General features: G+C 39.7%; 1 protein-coding gene across 3 annotated transcripts in view; it reads left to right on the top strand.

Annotated features, from left to right (window-relative positions):
• DIP2B (disco interacting protein 2 homolog B) overlaps positions 1 to 12,460 on the top strand; it is a 2,678,679-nt gene that overhangs the window by 2,156,814 nt on the left and 509,405 nt on the right. For all 3 annotated transcript variants that reach the window (XM_044083475.1, XM_044083472.1, XM_044083474.1), the window contains exon 29: positions 12,205 to 12,314. In XM_044083475.1, the coding sequence (XP_043939410.1) occupies positions 12,205 to 12,314 (110 nt within the window). The remainder of the gene's footprint in view (positions 1 to 12,204; positions 12,315 to 12,460) is intronic.

Genomic DNA, 12,460 nt, shown 5'->3' with positions numbered 1-12,460 from the left:
TCTGTAGCTGACCCAGAAACAATTTTCCAGGTTCCTAAGGGAGCAAAAGCTTCTATGGCTAAAAATCCTGTGCCCTCTGAAAGGGATTCCAGAGCCTAGATAGATGGGGAACGAAAATTTACACCTCAGCAACTCTGGCTATGAGCATTAAATTGCCAGTTTCACATGCTGAAATGTCAACAATTCCTGATGTCTCCGTTAAAACAAAGAAATGAGCACACATTCAGAACAGCCTGAATTCAAGGAAATGCAGGATCTGTTGCATGCAGCTGAATAGGTGAGCAAACATACCTTGCAATGCGGATTTGATTCATTGGAAGCTTCCTGTAGAGCAGCTGTTACTGGCTCTGTCATACGTAGACATGCTTGGTTAAAAGAACAAACCTTCCATGACCATGTTAAAGCAAAATTATTGGATGCACCTTTACAACAGGATGTATTATTTGGTGTCAAAGCAGAAGAGGTTTTAAAGAAAATGGAGGATAAGGCAAAGTCTATGCAAACAGTCAAGGATTTTTTGCAGGTACAACCCCCTTGTTTCAGCAGACATTGGCCAACAAAAAACTGGTCCTTTCCAGCTTCAGACAGATCACAGAGGGGCAAATACAGATGCCCAAGGGCAGAGGCCAGTCACTGGGCCCTTACAAACCTCGCCAATGGGGTTCTGCTACCCAGAAAGGAGGAGAAGACAGGCCCCAGGCTAGCAGAAGACAAACACAATGACTATATCCTCAAACTACCAAGCAAATCTCTCCTGGCAACACCCTTGCGAGGAAAACTAGCATTTGTTGCAGACAGCTGGCACATCATCACAAAAGACAAATGGGTTCTAAACATTGTCGCCCAAGGATACAGATTCCACTTTCATACCTTACCAAGGATCAAAGGAATGCTAAACCTGCTACCAGATCAATGGGCAGAGGCACAAAAACAAATTACAGCTCTCATGAACATGAAAGTCATTCAACAGGTACCTGCACAGGAGCAAGGACAAGGATTTTACTCAAGACTCTTCCTTGTCCCAAGAAAGGACATAGCATGGAGACCCATTCTGGATCTTTCAGTTCTGAACACCTATCTGCAAGTAACAAGATTCAAGATGCTAACACTACAGCAACTTCTTCCCATGCTGGGCAAGAATGCTTGGCTAGTCACTTTGGACCTCAAGGAGGCATACCTGCATGTCCCTATCAGACAAAATTGCAGAAGATACCTCCGCTTCATTGCAGGTTCAACGCATTATCAATTCTCTGCACTGTCCTTTGGCTTATCTACTATGCCCAGGGTCTTCACAAAATGCCTGGCACCAGTAATTGCATACTGCAGACAAAGAGGAATGCAAATATACCCATACCTAGACGACTGCCTTATTCAAGCAGAAAGCAAAGACATTCTTTTAAAGCATCTGGCATTTGTCAAACACCTTCTAAGTTGCCTAGGGTACACAGTAAACGAAAAGAAATAAAAAGTAGTACCCTCACAAAACATAACATTCCTGGGTGCCAGCTTGAATACAACGGCCCAGATGGCTTTCCTCACACCAGACAAGCAACGACAGCTGTTTCAATATTTCAAAATAATGTTAACAAAGACCCAACTCCCTGCAAGAAAAATTCTGCAGGCCTTGTGATTCATGGCATCTTGCATTCTTTTAATACCATTTGCAAAACTGAATATGAGGAAATTACAATGGTACCTGAAAAGTGTATGGATTCAGCACAGCCACAGCTTGGAAACAATGATACCACTCATTCCCTGCCTTCAACAGGAGTTTCTATGGTGGGCACAGGCATGTCACCTCAACAAGGGTCAGCCTTTCACCTTACCCAAAGCCAGGCAAACTATGACAACAGATGCATCGGACTATGCCTGGGGAGCACACATGGCAGGGCAGTGCATTCAGGGCAAATGGACTACAGATCAGAGACACCTGCATATCAATCAAAAAGAAATGCTAGCAGTGCAGAATGCCCTAACAGCTTTCAAGGACCTTCCACACCCAGGACAACTGCTAATAAAGACGGACAACACCACAGTTATTTGGTACATAAACAAACAAGGGGGCACACATTCTTTCCCTCTAAGCAGGCAAGCAATGACTTTGTGAAACACTGCACTGTCTTACCAGGTTCAATTACAAGCACAATTCCTGCCAGGAAAGAAAAACACATTGGCAGACGACCTAAGCAGAAACATCATGGATCCACACGAATGGAAACTAGATCCACAAGTATTTGCAATGATAGTTCAAAAATGGGGACGCCTAGACATAGATCTGTTTGCAAGCCCCCACAACCGCCAACTTCAAAAATTTTGCACAAGGACCTTCCATCCACTAGCTTGGAAAGTGGACGCCCTCTCATTCAGTTGAAAAACATTAACAGTTTATGCCTTCCCTCCACTGCCTCTTCTAGCAAAGGTACTGCTGAAAGTCAGATTAGAGAGGCCACAAATGATACTTGTTGCACCAGACTGGCCACGTCAACATTGGTACCCAATTTTAAGGAATATGGCCCACAGCCCACCATGGATTTTGCCACAAATTCCTCACCTGCTCACCCAGTGAGACCATCAGATTCTACACAGCCAGCTCAAGACTTTAAACCTGGCTGCATGGCAAATTACCTAAACAACCAACCAACACCTTTATCCAAAGCTGTTATGGATGTCATTCTGGAGGCCAGGAGGCCCAGCACCAGGAAAACTTATTCAGACAAATGGAAAAGATGTTGCGCCTGGAACCAGGCTAAATGCCTAAACCCCCTTGATCTAAACATCCCTCAGATTCTACAATACTTAACTGAGATGTTACACAAAGGACTTCCCTTTTCATCTATTAAGATCCACGCATCAGCAATTTCAGCTCATTACAGCACAGATCCTCCTTTATTTTCACATCCACTCCTAAGACAGTTCCTCAGAGAGGCTAAGAACTTAAGACCACCAAGGAGAGCTCCAACACCTACTTGGGATCTCAACTTTGTTCTGGAAAAGCTTACACTGCCGCCCTTTGAACCAGCTTTTTCGGCTGATTTAAAATTTCTTTCATGGAAAACTGCCCTACTACTAGCAATAACCTCAGCTAGAAGAGTCTCAGAGCTACAGGCACTAATGGCAGTGGAACCTTTCCTCATTTTTCATCAAGACCGGGTCTCTCTACGAACTAATCCTTCCTTTATGCCAAAGGTGGTATCCAGTGTGGCCCTAAACCAAACTATTCACTTGCCCACCTTCTTCCCAAATCCCCAGAACAAAGGAGAAAGACTCCTGCACTCTTTGGACATTCACAGGCAATTACGTTACTTCTTGGAAAAAACTAAGGCTTTCAGAAAAACTGACCAGCTTTTTGTAGCCTATGCTACAAGATCACAAGGAAAAGCTGTCTCAAAACATACCATTTCAAAATGGATAGGGCATTGCATACGTTTCTGCTACACACATCATGGGAAACCAGTACCTGCTAACATTAGGTCCCACTCCACCAGGGCTACAGCTACATCAGCAGCCTTTCTCAGGGGAGTGCCAACCAAGGATATTCTGGAAGCTGCTACTTGGAGTTCAGTGCACACCTTCACCAAATACTATCATTTACCTCTATACTCTAAGACTAGATCTGGTTTTGCCACTGCAGTTTTGCAAGGCCTACTAGCTTCTTCTAACCCTGTTTGACTCCACCTCCCATCCTTAGCTTTGGGATTCAACCCAAGTATGATGACTGCAGCAGGGTAACACGATGAACATAGTACAGTTTTGTACCTACCATAAATGTAGATGTTCAAGTGTTCACCCTGCTGCAGTCCAGGTTACCCTTCCTCCATCCCCTCTGAACTAGCTGAACTTATCTCTACCACTTTTTCCTATACTATCTCTGTGGTGTATTTGCTTGTGCCTAAGGGTTTTGTTTGATTTTTATATAACCATATATTTTACCTACCTATTGGGGGCACCTGACATCTGGGGCAAGAAAAACTGAAGAAAATGGTGTCGGATGCCTCTTAAATACCCCCTGGCGCACTGACGTCAGGGAAGAAGCGACAGCAACAGACGCCGGACCAAGACTTTGGAATTCGGGCCAACTGCTGGACCGCCTGACGGCGGGATAACCCAAGTGTGATGACTGCAGCAGGGTGAACACTCGAACATCTACATTTATGGTAGGTACAAAACTGCACTATATGGATCAGTGTGGTTTTGTGGAGAGGAAGCAAACATTTGACAACATTAATAGAAAATTGAGGGAAGCAGAATGTATGAAAATACCTCTGTTATTGGTCTGTCTTGAAGCAGAGAAAGCATTTGGCAGAATAAGCTTGGATTTTGAGTAGAGCATTGGAAGCATGTGCATTCAGTGACACTATAATAAGGTTAATTATAAGGATATATGAGACTTCACAAGGAAGAATTTAAGTGGGAGGATTTGTTTGAACAGAGGAACCAGGCAGGGGTGTCCTCCTTCGCCTTTATTTGCTTTGTATTTAGAGCCACTGGCAAAGTAAATAAGGGACTCAGAAATACAAGGCTGTAATTGGTATGGTAATCAAGAAAAGTTGGCCTTACAGATATTATTTTGTACTTGATAAATCCAGAGAAAGGACATCTCAGAGTTGTAGAACATTTTGAGACGGTTTCAAGTCTTTTCGGAATATAAAATTAATTAAGGCAAAACAAAGGCTATAGCTGTAAATTATATACTCATACTCAAATTGATTCCGCGGTAGTGGTGCTGCAGTAGCGTTGTCGCCTCACAGCAAGACGTTATCCCATTCGATTCTCAGCTAGAGCGTCTTCTGTGTGGAGCCATGCGTGAATGGGCGTGCCTTCGTTGAAGGTTGTGCGTCAGGGCTGGTAACTCTGCACATAAAAATCCTCTACCAAACATTAGCAGACCGGAGTTCCGCTGTGGCGACCCCTAACTGGGATAAGCCGAAAGACACAACAACAACAACTCAAATTGTTTCAACAATACCCATATTTATGGGGACGTGGTAAGATGAAATATTTAGTAGTATGTATTAAAAAGGCTTCTGCTATGGCTGCTAAAGATATGTGGGAAGACACTAAAAAGATGGTACAAAAATTGAGAAACTGAAAACTCTTATTTATGGACATAGTAAGATACAAGCTGTGAAAATGTTTTCAGTATCTTTAATCTAGTACACAGGTCAGTCATGCTTTTATCAACCACAGAAAATTTGTGGACAATAATTAGTAAAGAATTGAAAGAATTTATCTGGGAGGGAATGAGTGCAAGAGTTAAGTGGGATAAGCTGATCCTTTTAATAGAACAAGATAGTTTAGGTTTAACTGATTTGAAGGGATAGTTTAGAGCTGCACAGTCAAGGCTCATATATATAACATAAGCAGGAGGTCATAATTCAAAGTGGAAAGGAACGATAGTAAAGCAAGGGGGAGTTCAAGAAATAGAGAGAGACTGGGATTTTGGATGCAGATCCTTAAGGAGACTAATAACTATATAGAATATTATATTCATAAAGTAGCAGAAGATATTCTAAGACCCAAGTCAATACGAGAATGGAGAAAGGAGATTTTGCCAATACGGATTACTGCAAGTAGGGGTACAGAACATGGGCAAGAGGTGGCTGGAATTTACCAGAGAAACCTGGTAAAGGAAACAAGTTAGTGGAAGCAAATAACTCAGAAGGAAAGTTAGTAGAGTGGGATAAGGACAAGGAGATATTTGGATCACAGAATAGAGGCTGCCTTCCATATGAAGGCTTGATCTCAGGGTACAGGCAAAGGGGCAGGGACAGGAGAATTTTAGAGTTTTTAGTTCAAGCTAGAACAAAAGCAGCTGTTACAAAAAGGATAATTGCTAGGGCATGTAAAACATCGCATCATAACTGTAATAATCAGTCAGAGAAAGTTAGAAAAGATTGGGAAGAGAGACTGGAAAAGCAGTTTACAAGAACACAATGGGAAGACATATGTATGGCTCCACGTTTGCAGTTAGATCCAGAAGGTTTAGGATCTTTGCTTGGAAGTGTTTACCTAGCTGTTTTTCTACCCTAAGTAGACTTCAAAGAATTTTTCCTCAGGTAGATAGCAAATGTGAGATGGAGAAGAAAGAGGTAACTGGGAACATATAATTTGGGAGTTTAATGAGTTGGCAGAGTTTAAAAAGTCCCTGCAGTGGGTAAGCAAATAGCTGTAAGTAAGGAAATTATTCTTTTGAGCAGGTGTACAGAATCAGGCCGTAAGTTCAATTTTGTTGGGTGCCAAAAAATAGTTACTAGAAAATGGAAATCCATGTATACACCAACTGTATTTCAGGTATTGAATATTATAAAAGAGATAAAAGAACTGGCAGATGGATTTTAAAGAAAAGGGAAGGAGCAAATTACGTAGAAGTAAATGGAAATTTTGGGAACAATACATGCATGATACTGTTCAGGAGGAGGAGTGGGGTTTAAGGGATCATTTTTTGTAATGTTGGACTGATAATAATAGCAAATAAAATAAATGTGATATTGTATGTAAATGGAAAATTTTTAAAATGGTTTGTTTTCTTTTCTGTTAATGTTGTTTGCCTATGTCTTAAGTGATAATTTAATAATGGTATTTAGAAATAATACATACAAGTTATAAGACAATGATTCAATAGTTATCTAAATTTTAGCTAGTTTATAGAGAAATTAAAAGTACGTTAGTATAATACAAATAGGAATTGCAATACAAAGCAAGAGAAAAGCAGGCTTATGTTATATTTAGAGAGAAAGCCAGGCGAGAGAAATTGATAGAACTAAGGAAGTGATTGCAGAAGGGAGAGTAAGGAGACATAAGGTATAAATAGGCATTTGTTTACATTAAGGGATATAGTTTACCCAGGTGTTGCACAAGAACAGAGACAACTTTTGTCTAAGAAGTCTTTCAGATTGGTTTTGAAGGATGGGAATGAGGGCATTGACCTGTTAGATGCATATAAGGAGTTCCAGGCCTTAGCAACAGGGTACAATGCCCAGCAGATTTGATAGGTTTGTTGACAGACAGGAGTTTTTGGTCAATGGATCATAATGACCAACAAGGAACATAGCTATGTAAATTGTTTACTGCTGGGCAAGCAGATAGATTCTGGATAATTTTATAGCTGGTAAGAAGCTGTGTATGTTTTAGTTGATAGGGTACTTCTAGCCAATTTAGGCTTTTTACTGCTATACAGTGACTGGTTCTGAAAGGGATATTCGATGCATATTTGTGTTATAGCATTGTTCAAGTTTAGATTTTTGTGAGGGCTGGAGGTTAGTAAGGATGGGAGTGCCAGAAAGACGTGTGCAGAGGAGATGAGTAATAGCAAGTGTAGCTTTAGTTGTGTTGGTAAGAGAGTTTTTGGCTGTATAAAGCATCCCTAGTTTTTGATGAGTTTTTCTTATTCAGTTTTGTATATGCATATCAAATTTATGATTATTATCCAGTATCATCCCAAATACTTTGCTATTGAGAAGTGATTTCAGTGGTTGCATTATCAGCGAGATTTTAGATTTTGGTTTTTCATGGGAGAGGGGTTTGGAGGAAAAAGTAGTAGTGTTTTTAGTGTTGAGCATGAGTTGAGTTACAAAGCCATGTTTCAGTTGCTGTTAAAGCTTCCTGAGTAATTTTTTGGAGGTGTGCCTTGTTGTCAGATGTGCAAATGAATGTGGAGTCTAGAGGTTGTTCTAGATTGGATCCCCCTAGAATGACACCAGTAATTAAGTCAGTAATTAAAGTCAACTATCTTTTGTTTGTATTGAAGCATCATTCTTGGTGACAGTAGAATGATGCTCAGTACTAATTTGCCTCCCTTTCCATATGCATATTTTCAGAGTGCCATCGTGTCCCACTTCATATGAGCCAAGGAAGTGCATGTCAATTAATTAATTCTCGCTTGCTCATTGTTCATCTCATATTTGTACCCAGACTCAAGGGACTTAAGGACTTCACTGACATTACATATCCTGGCACCTGAGAGACAAGTAACATTTACCCTGTCTTTACTCAGCCTGGTAAGTGAAGCATCTCTGTGTGTAAGTATGAAGTCGTCTTTAACCAGGAAGTTGCTAGATGAACTAAGTTGGTCTTGCCTCCTTAATGGCTTCGGTGTGTTAGGTATGCGACTCCCTTTTAGTGTCTGTATTTTCTAAAGTGTCAGAGTGAGCTGTGTGTTGTGTACAAGATGTATTGCTGAACCGTGTGAAATAAATATGAGAGTTAGGCTAATGCCTAATTGTGTGCCATGTGGTCTGTCCGAAACATTAAAGGACAGGGCATACTTTTAACCTTTTAATTTTCCGTGGGTAATGAGGTTTGGGCTGTATGTGATATGCCCTGCCTTCACCCTCTTCATTCTGTAGCTTAGTTCTTGTGCTACTACTCCTTTAAAATCTTTACGGACTAATAAATTTGGATGGAACTGCCTGTAATATTTCACTGAGAGGCTTTGAGATGAACAACTGTCTGCTGCTATCTAATTGCTTGATACACAAGTTTCCATTTGTGAATTTTTGCATTTTTCTTCTTTTGTATGTAGCTCTGTTCATGTTCTGTTTCATTCTTTCAGGACAGTGTACGTCCTTTGCAGTAGTTGTTTCAAACTTTAGATTTTGCATTGATGTCTGGAAGGCATCCCATACTGATTTTGTTTCTGTAAGGCTGGTAGTCTGAGTATTAACCAGGTCCTGTCAGTTTTCTCATTGCTGGCTTAACAGATTCCTCTTCACTGAAGAATTTATTTTCCTCTTGTTGGCTTTGCACTGTATGTTGTATTCAGGACCAGACTGTTCCCATTGCTGGCTTCTAATGGATTGTGTTTAGTTAATACCTCTTAGTCATTGTCTACATATTTCCAGATTCCTCTTTAATTAAGACTTCTGTCCCGAGCTTCATATGTTTCTTACATTTAGGCCCCAGACTGAGTCCTCCTCCTTCAGGCTGCTGTTGGTGTTTCTCTGTAAGTTTAGTAGATGCCTATTGTTTCTTAAAAGTCTGTGTTGCTTTTCTTGTACTTTACCTGCTGTTAGTTTTAGTCTTCCAGGGGTTGGACAATTTACTGCATGTAGGCTGTCCATCACTCTCGCATCTCTTCCCAGAAGGTAAGCTTTGCCTCAGAAGTTCCCATTCTTCATGGAAGGATACTGTTTATTTGCCTGATATCTACATTGCTCTTACTCTGATAGTGTAATGTGAATTGGATCCTGAGCTTTGGACTCTGTATCTGCTAGTCCTTACCTGTCATATCTTCATGAAGAGCATTAATAAAATAACTAGGAGACAGATCTTTAGAAAAGGGAAGTAGCAAATTACATAGTAATAAATGTAAATTATGGTAAATAAAATGTAGCAGGAAACCATGATAAAGATCCAGGATAGTTTAAGAACTTGGAAACTGATGTTCTCAGAATTAGAAAGGAAAGTTCAAGCAATAAAGATATTTGTGGTCCCATTAATATTATATACTGGATAGGCGTACTTTATGGATCCAGATTAAGAGTTCTGGGCTAGAGTAAAAAAAAAAAAAAAGGAATACAATCGTTTATTAGGGAAGAGAAAAATACAGAGTTCCATGGGACAAATTGACTGGTCCCCCAGAAGGAGGAGAGCTAGGTCTCCCAGATCCACAAATGTACCATGAAGTGTAGCAGATCAGATTAGCTTATGCATTGCAAAACAGAAATTGTACTACAAAGTGGAAAATTTAGTAATAAAGCAGGGCATCTGAGGGGAAACAACAGAACAGGATTTTGGAAACTAGCAACTTTGCAAAATCAGGATAGAGAAGTGGAAGTTTACATCTTTATGGCAGCGAAAAAGATTATACAAAAATATGGTTGGAAAATTGGTGGTATGAGTTACAACCTATAGGAGGATATGGTCAGGGAGGGAAAGGTTTAGGCCAGAAGGAATAGTGCAGATTTGGAAAACAAAGAAGTATGATTCTAGGAGCAAATAATAGATAAAGAGAAGGTAATAACTTGGGGAAAGGACAAATTTAATTTACCAGAATACGATCGGCTTCATTATGAGGGGTTGAGAAGAGAGGTTAGAGCTTTGTGGGGGAATAGAACCTAGAGAGAGAGAGGAATGGAGAGAAACAATCATTTTACTGGTGGAAGGCAAGAGAGGGGTATGCAACTAACAAGAGGCTATTGTGTAGGGCTTATAAATTGCTTAACCAATACTGAAGTAAAGTTATGATGGAATTGAGAAATAGCAGGATTAACAATCAGATATGCATATTACAAACTAGCAGTGGAGAGACATCGTACAGAAGTGGGTGGGTTTGGCATAATGGTTAAGATTTTCACCTCATAGACACAAAGTACATAGTTTAATTCTGAGCTTGGGTTGTTGGCTAGGCTCAAAATCGCCCTTCAGGGCAGTTAGCCTAGTATTCATCTTTGAACCTTTGTTAGCAAGGAAATTCTGCATATTTAGATGGAAAAGTATACACAAATATTTCAATACACCATCCCAGTTGCACCACATGAACTCAGCATGTGGTCCCACTTGTTGGAGTTGTGGGTTCTGAGAACTAGGTAATTGGTTACAATTATTTTGGGAATGCCTGGCATTAAAAGTCTTAAAACAGGACCACCATAGACTAGCAAACACAACATTAAAGAAGGAACTTGGGGATTTCAGAACACTCTTTCTTTTTGAATTTGGATTCTGTCCTAAATATTAGCTCAGAAATAAAAGAATTCCTCACGTTAGTGATGCTAGTAACTAAACAAACAAACAAAAAAAACTACTGAAAAAAATAGAATAGGGAGAAGTTCCCAAGCATGAGAGAAGTAGAAAGGATGAAGAAGGAAGTAGAGGAATTGGAAAAGGGAAAAGAAAAACAGCAGGGAAAGAACAAGTGCAAAAAGTGTGAGGTTTGGAAGCAAGTAGACATGCTTAAAAAGGGGTGACAGAGATTAATTCACATGCAGAAGAAATGGGAGAAGTAGCACCATTTTCCACTATAGTTAACCAATCCAGAACACATTTGAACATAATAGAATATTAGAAAAACAAGACATTGAAAATTATAACAAGATGAAAAAGCAGTGAGGAACAGACATAGTGCAGGTTTAAAAATCTGACAAGGGAAGAGAAAACCTTAGAAAATGGGGAAATCACTTTGTATTGTTATAGTATTAATTAAATGTTGATTCAAAAATAAACAATTGTGGATATGAGCTAAAAGAGAAAGCTAAAGAAAATGTACTGTGAATGTTTACTCTGGTCTTGGGTTGAACTGTCTGTGTAAAGGGAAAGTTAATAACTACACTGTCAGCCACCAGAGATAGAAAATATAGAGCACACCATTTATGTGGATTACACAATATCTATGTATAACATCATGCAGTAGGAATAAAATGCACATTTAAATAAAAAGGAAAGAAAGAATTGGAAATTGTAGGAACAATACATACAGAATAATGTTCAGGAGAAGCGAGATATAAGGGAAGGCAAGAATTGAGCAATTTATATAATGTTGGACTGATGATAGTTGTAAAGAAAGAAACTATATGTGATATGTAATGTGTGCTAATGAGGAAAATATGAATGTGGTTTGTTTTCTTTTCTGTTAAAGTATGTTTGACTGCGTCTTAAGTTATAATTTAATAAAGGTGTTTTTTTTAAGAGAGTATTAATATTAGCCTTTCTGTTTTCCTTGTGAGACATTTTTTAGGCCAGATATCTCCAGTTCTAGCTCTTCTGGAGATGCTGTCTTCAGATAACCTTTGCAGTGAACACTTAGCAAGTTATGCTTGTAACTGTCTCGTAGACAGAGGAAGATGGGATTGGTCCTGTCAGAAGTGAAAGTTCTGTACATTTCATAACAACAGATGTGTAAGACTAGGTCGATCAAGCCCATCTTTCCATATGAGCCCTGCCCTCCTTCCCCAAACTTACAGTAGGGATTTGGATGCTACTCCATTGAGTTTCTGTTTCCTTCCCTGGGTTCTTCCTTCTTGTGTTCTGCCTCCTTTGTGCTAATAGAGATGTAGAAGATTCCCCTTCTATACACAAGATTGTGAGAAAAGAGTTACTTGTGATGGAAAGTCTTAGGTACTGAGCTGCCCAAATTCTGCTGGCTTCTAGCTCTCTACTTAGGAGAAGGAGGAACTGGACCTACATGTCTATCAGTATGGGAAGTACATACCTTTCATTTGCCATTGTTACTAGATTGAAGAATGCTCACCATGTCTGTTTTTTTTTCAGATGACTTGCCTAGAAAACGACCTGTACATATATACAAACCACCAACACCAGAAATGTTGGCGTACCTCGATTTTAGTGTGTCGACAACTGGCATGCTTACAGGTGTGAAGGTGAGATTGCTTAATCCACTCTGATATTGTCTTGCTATTATTTATAAAACTAATATGGAAACCTCTGTGGTACATTACTGTATTCTCAGTATTTTGGATGAGTTGTCCTACATATGCTGTCTGTGTGTGTCAGCAGTTTGTATGTT

The sequence above is a fragment of the Protopterus annectens genome, chromosome 9.part0 (genome assembly GCF_019279795.1).
Source record: "Protopterus annectens isolate FY-2018-M chromosome 9.part0, PAN1.0, whole genome shotgun sequence".
NCBI classification, from domain to species: domain Eukaryota; kingdom Metazoa; phylum Chordata; order Ceratodontiformes; family Protopteridae; genus Protopterus; species Protopterus annectens.
This window is presented reverse-complemented; position numbering and strand designations above follow the sequence as displayed.